Source organism: Rhea americana, unplaced genomic scaffold (genome assembly GCF_003343005.1).
Source record: "Rhea americana isolate MKP2758 unplaced genomic scaffold, rheAme1 scaffold_107, whole genome shotgun sequence".
In the NCBI taxonomy this organism is placed as follows: Eukaryota; Metazoa; Chordata; class Aves; order Rheiformes; family Rheidae; genus Rhea; species Rhea americana.
In genome coordinates this window covers 396863-416755 of record NW_028185117.1, presented here as the reverse complement: position 1 = coordinate 416755, position 19893 = coordinate 396863, and the positions used below count along the sequence as shown (strand labels likewise).

The 19893-nt window shown below is 38.1% G+C and overlaps 1 protein-coding gene across 3 annotated transcripts in view; it reads right to left on the bottom strand.

Annotated features, from left to right (window-relative positions):
- Positions 1-4336: 4336 nt before the first annotated feature.
- Positions 4337-19893, bottom strand: part of UBA6 (ubiquitin like modifier activating enzyme 6) — a 32619-nt gene continuing 17062 nt past the window's right edge. For all 3 annotated transcript variants that reach the window (XM_085310107.1, XM_085310114.1, XM_085310123.1), the window contains 15 exons: positions 18295-18476; positions 17612-17717; positions 16226-16315; positions 16030-16110; positions 15278-15406; positions 14278-14329; positions 14109-14172; positions 13149-13218; positions 11990-12061; positions 10911-11028; positions 9407-9600; positions 7989-8116; positions 7078-7165; positions 6618-6712; positions 4337-4637 (listed from right to left, as the gene is read on the bottom strand). In XM_085310107.1, coding sequence (XP_085166233.1) covers positions 4502-4637; positions 6618-6712; positions 7078-7165; positions 7989-8116; positions 9407-9600; positions 10911-11028; positions 11990-12061; positions 13149-13218; positions 14109-14172; positions 14278-14329; positions 15278-15406; positions 16030-16110; positions 16226-16315; positions 17612-17717; positions 18295-18476 — 1605 coding nt within the window. In that variant the 3' untranslated portion in view covers positions 4337-4501. The remainder of the gene's footprint in view (positions 4638-6617; positions 6713-7077; positions 7166-7988; positions 8117-9406; positions 9601-10910; positions 11029-11989; positions 12062-13148; positions 13219-14108; positions 14173-14277; positions 14330-15277; positions 15407-16029; positions 16111-16225; positions 16316-17611; positions 17718-18294; positions 18477-19893) is intronic.

Genomic DNA, 19893 nt, shown 5'->3' with positions numbered 1-19893 from the left:
TCATTAAGTTTGCAGGCTGCTAATTGCTTAAAATCAGAATGCTACCTAGAAAACAAGCACCCAGTCTTTTTCGTTTAAGCTGCTACCTTATGATGAATGTTCACGTTTCCAACCAATTTAAGCAACCACAAGCCGCTAAGTCGTGGTAACACTCATCTGGGAGCAAAGTCCACACTGCCAAGATGTCATCCTCACCCTGCTGGACAGCTGCACTTGTGTAAAGCACCAATGATTTCTGTGGCTTTCCAAAGAGCAGCTCTGTCATTTCCAGCTTTCAACTTCATCTCATGTAAGAGTTTCCCTACAGTTACAACCATCATCTTTAATGAAAAAGATAAAGGATTTCACTTTATACTGTGAATTTTCATATATTTTTGTTGAGCAATGATTTCCCCCTGCCCACAGCATTAGAATTTTCTTTTCATGAAAATATTTAAGATGACTTTGTGAGGATGCTGCTGCTCCACATGGACTAGAGTCACAGCTTTTTCTTAACATGAAACTGAAATTTGTACACTGCCGTGAGAAGTGGAAACTTAATACTTCTTTATGATACCTTGCCTTCACTATGTAAAGTGATCCATTTGCTAACAGGATAGTTTTTCCAGTGTGATCATTAATGCTGTAATTTATGATAACTTGAACCCTGAGCCATAATAAGTATTCTGCAGAATAGACAGATGCCCACACCCCCACACTAGCGGTTTCATCAACCACAGAGAAGATACCGAAAGACACTTTTACAAAAATAATCTCGCAAAAGCTATCTGGTCAGAATGTATAACCCTTTAGATAAAAGTTTAGATTGCTGCACTATTCTGCAGCACAGTCCAGTTTCCAGCATTACTAAACAGTAGATAACTAACAGAGAAAGATCAACCTTCTGGCATACAGAGGCGACATCAAGCCATTTGCATTTGTCTGAAATCCGTTTCCTCTTTCATCAAACTGGCCTACAGCTGCACTGTTTCCAAAGATAAAGGCACAAACTTCTCTGAAGCCTTGACTTWTGTTTGATATCAGTCCGACATACATATCAAAACTCTGCCTAGCTCAAACCTGCTAAGAGAGCCCCATCATTCCTTCAGGATGCGAGATGCCATGATGAGGTGACAGGGAGAGCTCCTGCATTTGCGAATGYCCAGCTAGTTCCAGAAATTTTCTATGTATTCATTATTCTTGAATAACACTTTTTTTCTTCACCAAATAAATGCACAAACATTTGGAAAGGAGATAAAAAGATAAAAACTTATACTTTTTACTCACTAGATGTGTAAAGTCTTAAATCCACCTGAACTACCAGGCTTTATCTGCCAACGAAGTCTTCTTAACAGCAGCATAATAAAACATAGATTCCCCACCACTCTTAAGACAACACGGAGACTAGCCATGATAAGCACTTGAGCTGGCAGCAAAATGCCTCGTGTTTTATATGCATGACCATTCCTATAACTATTAAGAGCTGTGAGAAAATAAGGAAAATGGAAAGCTAGTGTGAGTAGATGCTGTAAGAAAGCAGTGAAGATTTTGCTGGTATTAAACTTGATTTCCACGAATCAACTGCTCTTGCAAAGAACAACATTTTGAAGGAGAACTGCTTGAAGTATTCTGGCAGAAGGCAGTTCTTCGCTGCGGCAGGGAGATGGCCAGCTCTAGTTGCGGCCCAGGGAACATAACATCAAGCAATCCTTGACATGCACAAGCTTTCCTTACAAAGCTCAAGAACAGTTCTCGCGTTCTGGGTAGTGCGAGAAGCTTCTGCCCTGCTAAAGCTGGTAGGAACAGTACTGGAGATCTGACAAATCAGCATCCCCTGCCCAAAGTTTACTTGCCCAGTTTAAGCAAGTCCTTTGACTGTATTCCCACCAAACAACAACTCAGACTTCTGGTAGGAAGCAGCACTAGATTGAGAAACTGGCTGTATTAGATAAATTTGCACTGACTCAGCTCACTCCATTCTGCACAATCTCTAACAGGAATACGTTCACCCTCTGTATCAGCAATTCAGAAATTTTTGAAATACGAAAAACGATTTTAATCAGCCACTTGGTGCACACAGTTCTTTCATATAAAGTCCTCTTTAGGTTGCTTGTAAAGTTTTACCGAGGTTAACCTACAATCAGAAAATTTTAAGGGTCTGCTAAGGAATATTGAGAGCCTTTGTGAATTTTCAGGTTGTCCATCATTGTTTGCTTAACTGAGCAGAAGCCATCTGTAGAACAGAAATCCATTCAACAGATAGGCTCAGTAAAAGCAATATAGAGATACAGCCGTATTTGTTAATTCTGGCCCTGACACCTGCCGAGCTTCATTTGGAATTTCTGGCAAGATATCACAAAGCTGTATGTGTTTGCATTAGTAACACCATTCCAAAAATTAGGCCTGAAAACTAACTTTAAATTGTAAGGGCAACCAGATGGCATTCCAGTAAACTACTGAGGCTAATATAATTTTTATATGCTACCTACTTTTAACGTATAAGCGTGATGTTAACACCATACTGACGTACCAGAGTGTCCTTGCCTCCAGTTTTGACAGATAATATTGCTTTTGATTTTCCCTAAATAAGTGATCCTTATCACTAATTAGTGATTTCAGTTAGATTCTAGATTCTAATACTTCCACAGGGAAATATTCTTCAGTTGTTATTTAGAAGCAGAAACTTACTGTCTGCTTGTGCCCTCTCGAAAGGTAGTCTACTCTAAAAGTAGCTATCTTTTCTCCTACCTCAAAGTTTCTCTACAGTAAGTTCTTAGAAAATTAAATAAGTTAGTTTACAAAGCAGTATTATTATAAAATTATATCTATAAACTATACTGACTGTAAAACTATATACACCTTCCAGAAAGATACACTGCACATAAGACTAATTCCCAAATATTGGAATAATGGTGTCGATTCCAGCTTTTCAGTTCCATACCTTTTAGTGTCCAAGTCCCTAGCCTAATGGCTGTTGTTCCTGACTACAACTCACTGAGAAGGAAAAAAGGAAAGGGGGAGGCGGAAATATTGACCAATAATGTTAACTAAATGTAAATAAATTATACTCAATGATAATTGATTCTAAGAAGACAATAGCTTTTGCAACAGCTGTATGAAAATACTGTGCATTCACTATTTCCAAAGCTTAAAAAAACAAAAGCTTTTCAAATTCAGTAGGTTTTTTATTCTAATCTCATTTCACTCTATCATCATCAGGAAAAAAAAAGAAAAAAAAAGAAAAAAAAAAANAAAAAAAAAAAAAAAAAAAAAAAAAAAAAAGAAAAAAAAAGAAAAAAAAAGAAAAAAAAAAGAAAAAAAAAAGAACTATTGGCTCAACTATCCAGTGTTTAAATGATAGAGAAAGTAAGGTGTTGTCACAGATGCTTCTGCATTGTACCTCTTCCTCACCACAGCAGCAAAGCTAGTCCATAATTATTTCCAAATAAACAGATTCTTCAGTTAGCTAGCCAAGCTACTGGTTGAAGGTGACTAAAAAAAATTTTTTTTTTAAATCAGTGTTCTGTAACTCAGACTGGCACTGTGGACAGAGGTACAGCAGAAGCATTCACTATAGGAAAGTGGTACGAAGAGGAGCAGCTGGGGACACAACGTTTGCTATGACAAACCTTCATGGCCATTTGCCCTTCCTCCTTTCAACGTCATCCCTCACTACAGTGCTTTTTCATTTGGTGAGAGCAGAAAGGCTCAACCATGCCAAACATTTTCTCATTCTTGGAGACAAAGGTTTTATCATGAAAGTGTTGGCTCAGCTCTCTGCTAGGGTTCCACTTTCCCCTATTGCAGTATTCCCCAAAGAACAGTCTTAGTGTCCATAACGATCAACTGCAGCTCTTTTGGCTTCAGGGGAGCTAGGACAATTTACACCTGTTTGAGATTTGTCCCCTTATGTTTCCATTATAAGACTGACATAAGATAGCTGCTCTAAGATACAGCATTACTAAGAGTGCAAAAGAAAGTGCCAACATAATGAAACAGTTCATCTGCTTTCATGTGGGATTTTAGACATTTGGATAGATTATTCCTCGTGTGTAGATAGCAAGGCTGAAATTCTACTTTTAGAAGGAAATAACACAGGATATGGATTTGAGATGTTCTCAGAGCACCAGGAATCTCATAAAACTACAGTTTCCCCAATTTTTACACTCTTCTCTAAGCAACACTTAACTTGCACACAGGAATAATTTATAAGATTCACTGTTCTTCTTACTTTCTTCAGCTCCCCATAAATTAATACAAATCTTGTCTTTATCATAAGGACTGTACTGGACATTCTATTTCATGGAGTGACCAATCTTCCTTTTGAGGAAACAGGCATGAAGAAAACAGGAGCAGATGAAACATAAATCCAGTTTGTCTTCAGTGCAAGCCACTGATTTTCACTGTTTGTTTTAATTAAGGCTTCACCAAAAAGAAATATATAGTACCAATTTTAATAGCTGAAAATTAGCACACTCCCTTCAAAACAAATGGTCCTGGAGTGACTTTTGCATCTCTACCATCAATTGTCTTCCTGAACAAAGTAGTATCTCACTGGTGGCCCTGGCAAGTCTTCATCTCCATCAGTCTCTGGAGCAAACGATACTGTCAAATCCACATACTTTTTATCAGCTGATGGTTTCACAAGCTTTTGCATCCTATAAGGAAATGAAGAACAGTTCGTTAAGATATCAGAAAGAGGAGTCATGGTGGGAAATCCACACTAGACTAAGATGAATTCCTAGCAATGAAGTCTAACATTCTAGAAACCAGATTAAAAGAGGAGAATGAAACTCTCCTGTCACTATAGTAACAACTTGTGTGTCTGTAAGTGAGGTACTGTAAGTGGACTTCTACTTTTCTAGCCAGATTTCTCAGCCTGTTACTGAGCTATTACATTGCTGACTAACAAGCRCTAAGTACAAAAGAAAAGATAAAATGGCCACATTAGGATTCCTCACCTGCATGATTTTTCTTTGGTATCCTAATAAGGAACAAAGCAAAATCAGCTTCTGCTGCAGGATTTTGGTCGGCAGGTATGATCTACCCTGTCTACCAGCAACGGCTGTTTTTAATACCTCTTTTCCACAGAGTATAATTAGAAGGTTTGGGGGATGCAGTCATTAAATTCTAGTCCTTAGAAGACACCTTAGAGAAAGATTTCCCTTCTAGGCATGCCTTAGTGCTCAGGACAAAAAGCTGCTCTCCTGGAAGTAACTTGCTCCCTTGCAAACACAAAGTACTGTCCTCTTCTCAGAGGAGATACTGAGGTCATATCCATTCGCATGAGGAAGTCCCAAGTTACAGAACATGGCAGAAAACTATGTACCTAGAACTTGCTCTTAACAGCCTGATATGAGTCAGTCCTGCAATTCTGAAAGGAAGACAGAGTCCTGCAACACTTCTTGTCATACTACAGCAAGAGTAAAAATTTTAAACACCTTAATAAAAATATATAAATAAAACTCCACACCACACAAGCAAGACTAGAATTTGCTGTGTAAATATTCTTATAATGGTTTCACAACTACTTCTAACAGAACCCCCAAGTTGCTGCAGCTATATACAAAGCTTGTTGTGAACTGAGTCTCAGGAGAACAGAAAATCCTGATAGTCACAAGAAGGCAGCTTCACACCATGCCATCCACCTTATTACAGACAGCACTCACTCCAAATCATTTATACAGCTGTCTTTGACATCCCTAGCTAAGGTAGGCTATAAATTTACATCTTAGTGTTACTATCGGGCACTCTATTGGAAGTACCATCTTAAAGGCTCTTCTCCCACCAAAGCAGCTTGCCCATAAGGCATACTATTTTCCTTCATACTATCCACTAGCAGACTTTCAAAACAGGCTTCACCTGATGACTGATCAATACAACTATTTGCTCTAGCAAAGACTCCCTGTGAACAATGACCAACACACACTTCACAGAAGCTGTTATGAACAGAATTAGAGCTCAAAAAGTTCAATCATCATATAAGGAAACCTAAAACCAGGTCAGATGCGGCTGTTAATTTGCAAAGGCCTACCAATTAGAAAACACGCCCCTGTTCTCACACCCTACCAGCCCTGCACTTTGGAATCAGTATCCTGATTTCTGGTCAATGAGMAGTACTGGAAAGCCTTGCAGGCTTTTTCATTTTTGCAAGGGCTTGAGTGAGCTAAAATCTCAAGGAATTACTATGTTCTGGACAGACTACTGCAGATGTTAGTCTACAACCAGATACATTAGCTCATTCCTATATAAGTGTTCTCATGCTTTCACAGTTAAGATGCTAAATATTACCATTAGTTCTGGATCTGTTTCAAAAAACTTCAAGCAGACTTCTGCTTGAATCAGAGTACAAAACAAGTCATATTCTTTCCCCAAAACTTTCTGCCAAACTTCTCTGGATTTCTAATTCTGTCTTGATTTTACAGGTCTCCTGTCCTTATCACAAGAGTTAATTCACTTCCTAAGAAGAAATTATTTTTTTCTTCCCCTCCCTGCCCTSCCCTCCCCTCCCCTCCCTTTTTATTTATTTATTTATTTTTGCTAAAACCACTATCAGACTCACAGATTTATGAGAGAGCCAGTCAACATAACTTGCAGGTGTAGTCACATCCCTGGATCCACTTTTCAGTTATACTTACGTCAGCTTTAATCTTTTAATATGACCTGGCATCACAGGAACATACAGCATTTTGACTCCCTGTACAACCATAGTTGGTTCAATTCCATATTTCTCCTGGAATTCACAAATTAAAACTTATTAAAAGAGCATGCCATTTGCACAAGCCACTAGATCCAACTAGTGCTCATACTATAGCTAGCTAGTCAAAAACCCCACCAGAAAATAYGGTAATGTATGGAAGATGACAGTCTATTAAGATACATTTAAATAAATGGAATTACCAAAGAATTCCAAAATAGGTTTGGACATATTTACTGAGAGACTTATGCTACCATTCATATTAACTCTTTCTGTAACTATTCTGGTTTCAACAATAACTTTACAAGGGCCTAAACAAAAAAAAAACAAAACAAACAAACAAACAACTTTCCCTTCATCTTGTATTAAACCAGTACAATGGATGATGGATGACATCTTACTCTGACAGCATTTATGAAGTCCAAGAGTGTAAAATCCTCTTTTCCATAAATTGTCCACCTGTCCCAGATTGTAAATGATATCCCGTTTCTGTTTTAAAAAGAGAAAGACTATTTGTTAAGCTACAGTGTGAACTCAGGCATTGCCTTTAAACATATATTGAAGAATTGCTGTCTCTTCTGCTGACTTGTTTTACCTTGAGCAAAAAATCTCTTCCTTCTCTGCTGCCATTTCTCCTGCCCTTTGATCTGGCTAAGTATAAAACACTTGAAGTTAAAACTCTTAGTAAACACGACACCAACTGCCAGTGAACTTACTGAACTTTCAGACCTACTGAAAAATACTTTAGCAAGAATTGTGTTCAGTCTGAGCATACAGGATGTTTATTAATAACAGTGTTGTGTGTCTACCTTGCCTAGATTCTTAGAGCCTAGTAACAAATAGCTTCCACTGAAAATAAAACCAAACCATTAAAACCAGTAGTTTTAAAATTAGGACAGAAGAATATATGTATGTGCTGCATTTTCCAAACAAAAGTTCTTGAGCTATGCAGTGCAAGACAACCGTGCTAKTACTAAGAATATCAGTTAGTTACATCTTTAGTGGCATACAGTAAATGGATAAATGAGTTTGATAGCAAGCATTAAGTGATTCATGATCTTGCAGGTTAAAAGAAAAAAAAAAGTCCTCCCAAAATTGAATATTTATGTATCTGTGTTTAATTGGAACATGACCATGAACTTGTGGTTGCATCCAATTTCTTCTATAAGAGCAAATAAGGCCTAAATATGATTATCTGAAGGCCTTAATACAATTATCTGGATTTAACACTTATACAAACCTTGCACTTGATATAATGTCACACTAAGGGTCAAATGCTGAGTTTCCAGAATACCACCTCTGTCCTTCCTACCTTATTTCAGTTCTTCTTACTTCAGCAGTTTCTGTGAAGACTATTATCGGAATGGCTAAGTTCAGGAAACAGTTCTTGTATGCATCAGCAGCATAGCCACCCACAACTTTGATGAGTTCCAGTGCAACCTGCAATAAGCACAAATCACATGCTCCCATGAGACCAAACACGTGACCTAAACCTTGTATTGTCAGTAATGCTAATTTAGTTAAGAAGTCACACAACTGTAGGATAAGATGTACATGAGACTGGCCTTTGTCCAGTCACAGTGAGTCATGTCAACAGATACTACCCAAATACGCTACAGAAACCAATAACGTTACTGCAAATCAAAATATTTCAATGTGCAAGAATGTTCCAGTGAAGGACTCTTCCAAATTCTTTCATCAGTGATTAGTTCATGATACTTCCATTAAGTATGCAGTTCTGTTCAGGTATACAGATGTGAACTACCACAGAGTAGATCCTTTCCAAACTTGACACTTGCACTCGTGAAAATTAATACGAATTGCAGAAAACAAACCAAAATGCCAATCTCCAGCTCCTCTTCCTGGTCAGTGAGTCAGGAATTAAAGTATTGTGGGCCTACCACAGCTAGAACCAGTAGCAACCCTTAGGACTGGTATATGAGGGGAAAAAAAAACATAACACCAAACAATTGAAGTTTTAGTTTCTATATGGCATGATAACTATTCCTATCACTGAGATACCTCTCAGCTACTACTGAGTTTTTGGTGTCAAAAAGCCTCCCCTGCCAAACACCGCTACATGAATCAAAACTGCAAGACACAAGGGTATTTCAGATTTTCAAGCTGCAAACATATATATCTTCATGTTGCCCCTTGACTGGTAAAGTATGTCCTGCTTTACACAAAGGGTGCATATATTTTTAAGTAGCTAAATAAAGAACAGTTCCAGGTCTTATGATATTGCTTTAATGTGGTTCTGCTGTAATCATAATTCTAGGCTGTTCTCTCTCTCTCTCTCATCTTGCCAAGATGGAAACTGACGGGAAGTATATGCAACACTCACTAGCGAACAGCTAAGACTRATTAAATACAGCTCTCTTGCCTGTATTACCAAATAAAAGTCTGTGCACAGAATAATCGTAATAAAAATCAACACAAGAAGCCCAGCTTACAATTCCACTGACCTTTGTTGACCTTTGGCAGAATTTCATACAATTTATGTGAAAATATTTATGACATGTACTGGTAATTATCATCATGGACTGAATATATCATGATCTTTAATGAGTTAAAAAAAACATGTCTTTAATGGAGCTCCATCAGGACAGCATTAATCAATACATAGACAGTGCTGGCTTTAAGCATGGAAAAGTAAAAGGAATAAACATTCATTTCAACATTTTGCCAAAGCTCTTGTAAAACAGCTTCTCAATACAAAACTATACTTACCAGCCCTGACACTGCAGCAGTAGCTGTTGCAATTGCAGGAATGATCTTTCCAGCAATGCGCTTTGTTTTGAACCGATCTGCTGGTTCAATGTTGTACATCTTGGCTCTCAAGTTTGATGCAGCTGTTATGAAATCTATATGCCCATTACTATCATCATCTTTTTCAAAGGATATGGGCTTCATCTGCAAGTCACCTGCTCATGAAAAAAAAACCAAAAGCAGTCATCAGAAAACTGACAAYGTCCTGAACATAAGCTGTAGAGAAGTAGAACCTTAACAAACTACAAATTTTAAGTACTAGAACCTGGTGCAGGACTTCTAACCTGTTTTTCCATGCTAGAAGGGGAAACACCCCTCCCAACACCAATGACAACATCGTTAGACATGAGTAAAGAAAGAGAAGTATCAGTGAGGATGTAAAAAATTATTTTCCTCCAGGAATAGATTTTAGATTGTTCTGTGGATGTTGCTTACACCCCCTGCCTCCTTTAGTTCCCTCCTTTGAGAATTCCCTCTGTAAGCCTGGTTAGTCTGTAACCATTTCAGTATGGGCTCAGGCACACGAACAGATTATCCTCACTACTTGTTCTTCACTGGTAAGTTCTCCCATGGCAACTAAAAGACCAAGTGTTGGAGAGATGGTTACGAGTTGACTCCCTGTAGCTTAAAGTCAGGCTAATCTTTCTCCCCTGTGGTCACAGGCTATGAATGCACATGTGCTCCCCAGTACAAGAGAGGCACAGAGCTACTGGAGAGAGTCCAGCACAGGGCTATGAAGATGATGAGAGGACTGGAGCATCTCCCCTATAAGGAAAGGCTGTGACAGTTGGGCCTGTTCAGCCTAGAGGAGACTAGGCTGATAGGGGAAGTATCTTATCAATGTATACAAATATCTTAGGGGAGGGTATCAAGAGGATGGGGCCAGACTTTTTCCAGTGGTGCCCACTAATAGGACAAGAGGCAATGGGCACAAACTGAAACACAGAAAGTTCCATCTAAACATAAGAAAAGCCCTTCYTTACTGTGAGGGTGACTGAGCAGGTCAGGTTGCCCAGAGAGGCTGAGGAATCTCCTTCCTTGGAGATATTCAAAAGCTGTCCAGACATGTTCTTRGGCAATGTGGTCTAGGTGACTCTGTTTGAGCAGGAGGGTTGGACTAGATGATCTCTAGAAGTCCCTTCCAACCTCAGCCACTCTGTGACTCTGTGGGATCATTCGCCTCCTTAGTGTTCAGTGCCCTGCTGTCTGCTCACAGTCATCATGACTATACCTATGCATAATAGAGAATCCTAAAATTTGCAGGAAATCTCATAAAGAAAGATGCATAGGGCAATGTCAAACAATAAGGACAGCTACCTACATAGTACTCAAGGAAGCTTTAGTAATCAGCTACCTGCTTTTTGTAGAATTACTGAGCAGTTTTATTAAAAAACTTGAGTTTCAAGCAACTAGCAGTGCAATTGCAAGCCATTACTAAGCTGTAAAGCCAGCTTTCACTACTYACTTTCCAAAGCTTCATTGGATAATATAGACTTTTCCAGCTGGAAAATAGCATTTCTTTCATCTTCACTGCTGACTGGAATATGATCTGGTTTCCTTGCAGTTTCATCTGTCTGTACAACCTGCAACCATACACACTGCTTGAGTAATTAAATATATTATCCTTGTGTACCAAAAAAGAGTGAAGCATACTAGACTTGCTGGCTTCTCTGCATTACTATCAACTCCTTCCCTCTAAATATATTCTACAGTGAAATGCAATAGAATGCCAACTGCACAGTTGCTTCAGGTTTAAGATTTTCTTTCCTGATTACAATGCCGTCTAAAAACAATCTTCTGGAAGCATGCAATGCAACACAACTGCATGCAAATTCACAATCCCCAGGAATTAGACAAAGAACTACAAGTTAATCTTTGCTGCCAAATATTTTAACCTATTGCAGTTGGATGGGCCTACTGCAATGCCAGGTAACGAGTCAGGATACCAGTTTTATTTCATGAGGCAAGCACTCATGAGGCAAGCATTAATATTGGGCAAGAAAATATGAAACTACCTTAGAACAACTTACTCGCTATTTTTAAGTGATGTGCTATTTTTATTATTGTGCTAACCACTGCACAATAGCACTTAGGGTATTTTGAAATGAACACTTCAAACACAAATGTAAAAGTAATAACATTTTCTTCATCTTTTCTAGAAAGAAATAACAAATTGACACTGATCAAGGATTATTTCAGAAGTCACTTTTGAGTGATTTTACTATTTTCATTTACAACATAACTGTTGTGCAGGCCTAGAAAAGCTTACAGATGTAAAAATTACACTTGTACAAGGAAAAAGCTAATACAAGAAGCCACTTGCAATAGTCCCCCCAAATATTCACCTTGTATTTAGCATATGGTACATGGATACCTTAGCTATATAAAAKTAAAGCAATCCTGCATGCCACACACTTGTTTCCCTAAGTAAGCTTTTCATTCATATTTATTTCTGACTAGCATCAATGCAAGAAGTAGTGTGAAGTACAKGACACTGCATGTGGACTCCCCTCCCTACCCCTTTAAATTAAATAATTAACTTACCTTATTTGAAGGTCTGAATTCCGGTACCTTTACAGCTGAAATTATCTTCAAAATAACTTCTTCTGACAAATCCTGTTTTCAAAGAAAAAGGATTTAAAGTCTCATCTGCTCAACCCTCCCCACAAAGGAGATTCTATGCCCAGTAGTATTTCAAATACCCAAACCAAAAAAAACCCACAAGCAGTCAAGGGAGGAAAACTAAATGTAACCTTTGTATAAAGACTCCCACAACCATTTTGCTATGAAAAGCAAAAATAAGTAAAGTGCAAACATACCTTTGTACAGAATGTAAGATTTGTATTTGTATGATTTTGATAAGCATGCATGTAGAAATGGATACTGGAGTTAAAAATCAAACTTAACAATATCATCTAGCATTTCAATGTAGTTTAAAATGTCTATATTGCCTTTTGTCCAAGCACCAACACCYTGGCACCAAAGGCAACTGGCAAGCTTGAGACAGCGTAACTACTTGTTACCATACATCTGATTTCTGCAGGTATGCCATGAGGGAAGAGGTCACATTTCTTTTATCTGGTGTTTGCAACACAGGTGGCACAATAGTTGTGCACTCATAGTAATTTTGCTCTGCAATGCACACTAAGTCTGACCAGTCTAGAACTTGTCAGCCTCACTGCACTGCCCCGGATCCATCTCCAACTTGCAACTCCTAAGCGCAGATAGGAGAGTGCTCCTCATGATGCAATTAGCGGTTCAAGAGATCAGGAGCAAAATGTAAACATGACTTGCAGGAAGATCCAGTTAGAAGAAAAAAAAAAAAAAAAGGTAACACGAAAAACAAAGAATAAGCAATACAGGCTGTCAGAGTAGTAAAAAACAAAACAAAAATGATAAAAAGGCCTAAGGATATTTTCTTTCAGTTTAGTTATATTGCACAGCAGATAGATCCATCAAAATAAGAATTTGAGTTCAGAACTTGCTGAAATTATTTAATATGCTAGTCATTTATTTTCCTTACTAGGAATCCAAATAAAGAAGATTAAGTGTAACAGTTGCAGAAGAGCCAGTACTGAAAGACCGAATACTTTAAGAATTATTTTAATCAGTACTTGGAAAGGACTGGCAACAGGACACTGGACCAAAACTGAAAGTGAATATCCAAGTTACGAGATGGGAACGCTGTTATAATATGGATTACCTTTTCTGTGAAAGGAACACAGTACACTGTTGCAAAGAGTTTCGCGGCACTCACAATGAAAGCATAGTGCCTGAAGAAAAGAGAAGGTTTTTTTATTTGAATTTGGTTTGCTCAAATGAAGCAGGTCCTGAGAAAACACACCAAGAAACACCATTTCTGCCCTTCAGAGCCCACAGTCCAAAATGGGTAACAACTGTGGAAGGATTCAGAAGTCCTCCCCAAAACTGAGCAACCTTTGATGAGTGAAGAGGGATTTAATCTAGAATAAGTCATATTTYCTTAACCTCTGCAGTCAAGACAGGGACTGCAAATCCTCACAAAAGAATAGTGTGCCCAAACAAGGCTTCACTCCAGAAAGACTTTGATACTTCCAATAATCTGTTTTCATATAAACTAAGAATGAGGATAAGGACAGTTTCTCAAGGCAGGCACAGGCATGCAACAGACCAGTGCTTTCAGACAAGACAATCACACCAAGCTTTTAAATTATCTGTAACACCCAACCCATCTAGATCAGCCCCAAATCATGAGGAAGGAGAAATGGCTTCCCACTACTAGGTCATTTTAGGTAGTCAATTCAATTTGGCATGTCCTTTGTTTTACAAAGCAGTGGTGGGAGGAGGAGAGAGTGGGGTATAAGGACAACAGCCCAGTAGTTGTGTAATCACATCATAGAAGATCAAATTGGTCACTAGCCAATTTCATGTTAGCTACTGGCAGAACTTTCTGTAACACCCTCCTATCCGATGTTAGTGAAAGTTAAATTACTTGCAGTCAAAGCAAGGAAGTTTACCCAGTCTGCCACAGCATAAGACTGTATGCTAGTCCCCAGCGATGAGCAGCCGGTCAGCTATTGGCCCAACCTCTAGCGCTACGAAGCCACAGTTTTGCACTTTCTACCACTGTGTGATCAGTTTTATAAGATGCACTGAAATGCACCAGTCGTAGTACCATACTTACAAAGGATTGCTAAATTCAAACTTCACTGGAAAAGGCGGCCTCTTTGGTGACTGCCAGAACAAACCTGATAAGAAGACAGACTTGAGATGAAATCCTAAGCTATCAGAAACAGTAGCACATAGCATACTCCACAAATTCAAAAGAGACACAAATAGATGTCTGTACTTACTTCCATCTTTTAATCGGGTATCGAGGGGAAATGAATGAAGGAGCTGAAGAGCCTAGAGGAAAAACAGTAGATTTAGTCATTTGTCATATACAGATTGACATTAGATGCTCTAAATTAAGCCTTCTTTTTGGTAATAGTGTGAAATCTTGTTACAGCTTTTAGGACATTCCAATTGCAGAGCTGAAATCACTTAGAGGAAAATACAAAACACCTGTGTCGGGGTAGAGAGCTCAAAACCAAGTACTAATAGACAACAAAGAGTGACTTGTCTCTTTATTCACAGTGGGAGCGTGACAATGTCACCTCATCTTTCCTATCTTCAAAAAGATACTTAATCCAACAAGCAAAGTGCTCCCTCAACATCAGTTTAGGATAGTTGCATACCACTTCACAACTCGGAACACAGCATTTTCTTTTAATGCAAGAACTATCACCATCAGCAGGGCTTCCATATACAAGGATATGGTACATTCATTAATACAAAACATCATGAACATGTCTCTTCTGTACAATTCCTCCCCTCTCACATAATTAAGCAACACTGTGGACCAGACTTTCAGAATGACTGACAAGTAGAAATATTTCAGTCACCCTTTCTGTGAAATCTTTGAGAAAAATCAAGGATATCAATATGAGAAGTTAGGTAACAGGAAGTTCAGTGGAAAAAAAATGCTCTTGTCCTAGGACAATAAACTCCTTCAGTAAAGACATTTGGAAAAATATAATACTTAGTCAGCCAGATAAAAAGGCAAAACACCTGCACCAAGACTGCTGAATACAGCAACTAGGCCTGACTTAATATACCAGGCTATAAAACTCCACAGTAGAAAGGGGAAGAGATGTAGTCTTTCTAAGACACTATAAAGTGTAAAGTGCGTTATTTATGGAGAAGAGATGAAGTGTGTGCAAAAGATCTGACATCTAATTATCAACAGTACCAAGTTTTCTAAAAATCCTTATCAACCAAGTGTCATCTCACTTTCAGGTCTTACCTACATACCTTATGGCTAAAATATTTCTCAAATTTTACTCTTGCTAGTTCCACACATTGAGTCCAGTTTCGGGGTCTCCTACCAAGTGTTTTAATAACGTGAAAACAGCCTTCTAAACTCTCTCCTGATTTTATTCTCTAGATACAAAAGGAATTAAGAAAATATTAAAATAGACAAAATTCYGCACAATCCAGTCACACAGTAAAGAAGATGTTTATTAAGTTACAGGCAAAATGAAACAGAAATTTATCTTGTAAAATATTAACCTTTATGCAATCCTTTTCACTAGGATTTTCCCCAAGTGTTGTGCTCTATTTGTTTCCTACTTCCCGTCAGTTCTAGCAATAATGAGCCATTAGAGACTCCCAAGGAAAATATAGAGCAATAAAGCCTAACAGATCACTTGAAACTGATTCTTTGCTTGAGTTTTTTCAGCTGGCTGTACATTAGCTTTCAGTGTGATATCCATTATTTCCAAGTATGCTAGCTGGCAGTGTCTCAGTATTTCTGGTATTTCTGTACGCATGTACAGAAGGCCCATAAACTAGAGAAGCAGTCCACACACAAGACTGGCTCTTACTTACTAGACATGTCAGAAATACTGTTACTATGACAGATGAACTAATTATTTTGCCAAATAAGCTTTCAGATTTACTAAGAAAGTCAGAAAATAACCCAAATCTCACTGAACTTAAATTGAAACACATTCCATATAGCTTTAGTTAAAACTATGTATTTTATCACAGCAACTTACTCCTACCTGTAAAACTTCTTCTGCAGAYGTATAGGCTTGCCAAAATTTGTTAAACAAGGAAGGCTTGTGAAAAAATGTACTTTCAAACTAAAAAAAATAAGAAAAAGAATAAATATGGCATTTTGCAAGAACCACAACAGAACCCTCACCTTTCTGAATACACAGTAAGTTACGTCAACAGCCAGTAAGCTGATTCTCATACCTTATCCCTTGCCCACTGTATCGTATGCTCAATGGCAGCTGGGAAAGACTTCAAGGTGCAAAAAGGTATTTCTTCTTCTGGTGGATCCCGCTATATTTAAGGAGAGTTGCAAGTAAATACATGTGTATTAAAGTTTACTGCTAATAACAGCACCAAGAATTTGCAGATTATTTAGATCTGAAATTCCACTGATGTTAAATACAGTATTGCATATTTATGAGGCTTATGCCCTTAAAACAAAATTTGTTTTATAAATACTAACGTGTCACTTTCTGAAAAACCACCTAAACTCAACATCACTGTGGGTCAGGTAATAGGACTTGTGAAAAGCAAAATTGAACCTGAAAAATCACACAGTAGAAGCTAGTAGCTAGATTTTTCAGAGATTTGCAGTTCATGTTCACATACACTCACAAGGTGAAATGCACCCTTTCCTTCAAGGAAACACTTTTTTCTTTGTGGAACCTAACAAGACCATATAGATGCTCAACACCCACACTCCATGTCCACATGGCTCCATTTCCTGGTACCCTCAACCACTGTGTTCCTACTTGGAAAAACTCATCTCACAAGGGCTTAAATAGAGAGATTATATTGCAAATGTTTGAGGGTTAATTACCCCCGTTCTCACTCTAACCAAACTGGTACACAATCTTGGAGAAAAAGGCAGATTAAYGTCTACCACAGAGGCTTCTGCTTCTCCTACTTCCTTGTGGAGGTGATAACATCCAAGAAAAGAATGAGCTGGCAGAAAGTGAGTCTAAAAAAGGAACCCATGAGCACAAAAACAGATTTCAATGCCCTAGTAGGACTGACTTTTTATTTAGAAGGAAGCTTTTAAGGAAAATAAAAAGTCAATTCTTGAAAACATGTCAGAACTAGGGTTTTTTCCACCCAAATTCTATTTTCYGACTATGAAACAGGGTAAGTTCCTCTTACTAATGATAACATCCCAAACATATTACAATCAAGCACATGAGTACCATGAAAAGTACCCTTTTTCAGCCTTAAGTGATGTTCAAGMAAATAAATAAATAAATAAATGGTGTCATTTCACAAGTGAGAGTTTTATTACAAACTCATTCACTCCCCAACACACACTCAACAGAGAAGTTAGCAAGGCTCATGCTTCATGACTTATATCGCAGTTGCTCTTAATTACTGGCCTAGGTGTAGTCACCAGCCAGCTAGCAGGTATGTTACCTTAAGTCTGCTCATATTTTTCTTCCTCTGACATTTTCCTCATAAACCAAGGAAATAATTATTTCTAAATGGGGCTGCAACACAAATGGCCACTTATTTTAGATAGATACATAGAAGAGTAAAGAATCAAAGGGTACTGTGGGATTAGCTACAGAAGGTAAATGATGGTCATAAGATACTTACATGACTGTTATAGGACTCTGTCAGATGAGGCACAATAACTTCTGTGTGTCCTTTAGTTCCCATAGTTCCAGAGTCTATAAGGGGACGCAGGTTTGCTACACAACGACTGACATGGATAGACACAGACAATCAGGGTACAGAGCAATCACTACATCTTGACTTGTATGTTATACCAGAACATAACCAAAAATTAATCTATGTGCTTTCAGAAGAGTGAAGAGCTTACACCAGATTCAGAAGATGTGAAATAAGGAGAATTATTTCTAGTTAATTCAGGACAACACTTCRGTCAATCCTGTTTTGGATTAGGAGCAGTAATAGTTCTCTTCAAATTTAAACATCCCTACTTGTAAAGTCTAARTACATACTCTTCTGCACAAATAATTTAACCTTAAACTACCACAATATTCACCCTCTCAAACAGACAGTCCTTCATTTCTAAGGACTCCCTCTGAGGCTCTCTGACATGTCAACAGTAGCAGCAGCACAACAGTAGAGTTTGTCTCCACCATGAATATAAATCCCCTTTTTCCCCCCAGACTACTGCCAGCATCCCTTTTAAGGAGCAAGATAAATCCAAGAAAATGGCTATCAGATCTTGCAATTCAGGAAGATTAAGAATAGGAAAGCAGAGTTCAAATAAGAAAGTCAAAGGCAACCCCCACTTTCTTTCCACAACCTACCTATCAATGTATCTCCTTGCTTCAACATTGTCCAAAGCGGTCACAATCACATCTTGCTTGGTATAGAATYCATCACTGTAAGTGTTTTCAGTGGCTGGACAAACTTTATTAATGTATGAGTCAATCTTTAAGGACGGATTGATGTTCAGAGTTGCTTCTGCTGCAGTATAGCTTTTAGGTTTCTAAAAATATAAACACATATATAAATATACATGTATGTATGTATAAAAACAACATTCAGGTAGACAATGTCTGGGTCACAGAAGTAACACTTTCATTTGCCAATTAGGCAACAATTCACTATCATGGAAATGCTGGCATGCAAAACCAGTAACAAAGGAWATTTTTTTTAAGTATATACCTCACTCACAAACAATTCTCTTATTAACCTTGTTTAATTAAAATTATAAAATGATGGGCAAGATACCACAAGGAGAAAGTGCTTAAATGGTGCAGCAGAAATGTACCAAGTAATCRAAACAGGTGTCACAAGCTGCCTCTCATGCTTTCAAAATGCCGTAAGTAGCAGTACAGAGCTATCAAAGAATAAACTCACTGTGACTATGTCTATGCAGCGCAGACATCATAAACCTATGAACAATCACATTGCTGCAATGCATTCCACACAAATCCAATTTCTTAGGCTAGACTGGAATAGAGTTCTTAATCTACCCGGTAATTCCAGCCATTTTAAAAGATTGTAKTTGAATATCTAGAGATAAACACTTTGAACACTGGAACTCAAGACCCTGTGGCTTGGAAAACCTTGCAGAGTTCACTTTCTGTTTATCTATCCATCCCAAATGTAATCTGTTTGCAGATTTGCCAGATATAAACAGTAGGCAGAGAATTCAGCTGATGGGGTTCCCCAGCCCAAAACCTATTTCCCATTGCTATCCAAATCTGAGCAACCCTCCTTATTCTCTGCTGCATTTGCAACTACTGGGACCCTCTTTCTGCTTTTAAAGAATTAAACATTTCTGCATCATCTATTTACTGAATGTATTCTTTTTTTAAACAAGCTATTTCCTGCTTAATGAAGACTGAATTGAGACATGATATATTTCTTACCAAGAGCCCATACAAACATGAGATTTAAACTGCAGCTCACCATAACAGATATCTTGGCCCTGAAGGAATCAAAGCTGTAGAACAGTATTTCAGAAAATCTAGGCTTCAGTGTCCAGCTAACATTTAGGTAAAATTCCATTAGTAGTTCTTCTATTGAGGACAGAATCTCTAATGAGGCTATTGAGGATCACTCCTACTGCCATCTTTCCCTCCCCTTGAATTTCAATGGTCTAATAAAGCATTTCTGGCATATTAATTCATGGCAGCTTCTTACGCAACACAGTATTTTTGATCTGATTCTTTGATAGGTGATACCTCTCCCACTTGCAAGTAAAGACAGAAGTATAAGCAAAAGTCACACCAGCCAAGTTTATGTAACCAATACCAGTTGAAAGTGGGATGCCAGCATAGTCTAGGTGCTGTTTAAAATTATATTGGACTAGAGCCATAAAGCCTTCTCTGCACAGAAGCACATACAGGTTGAACCTTCAGTGGAAGCACAGAGCAAGAAAAGAGAACAACATCCCA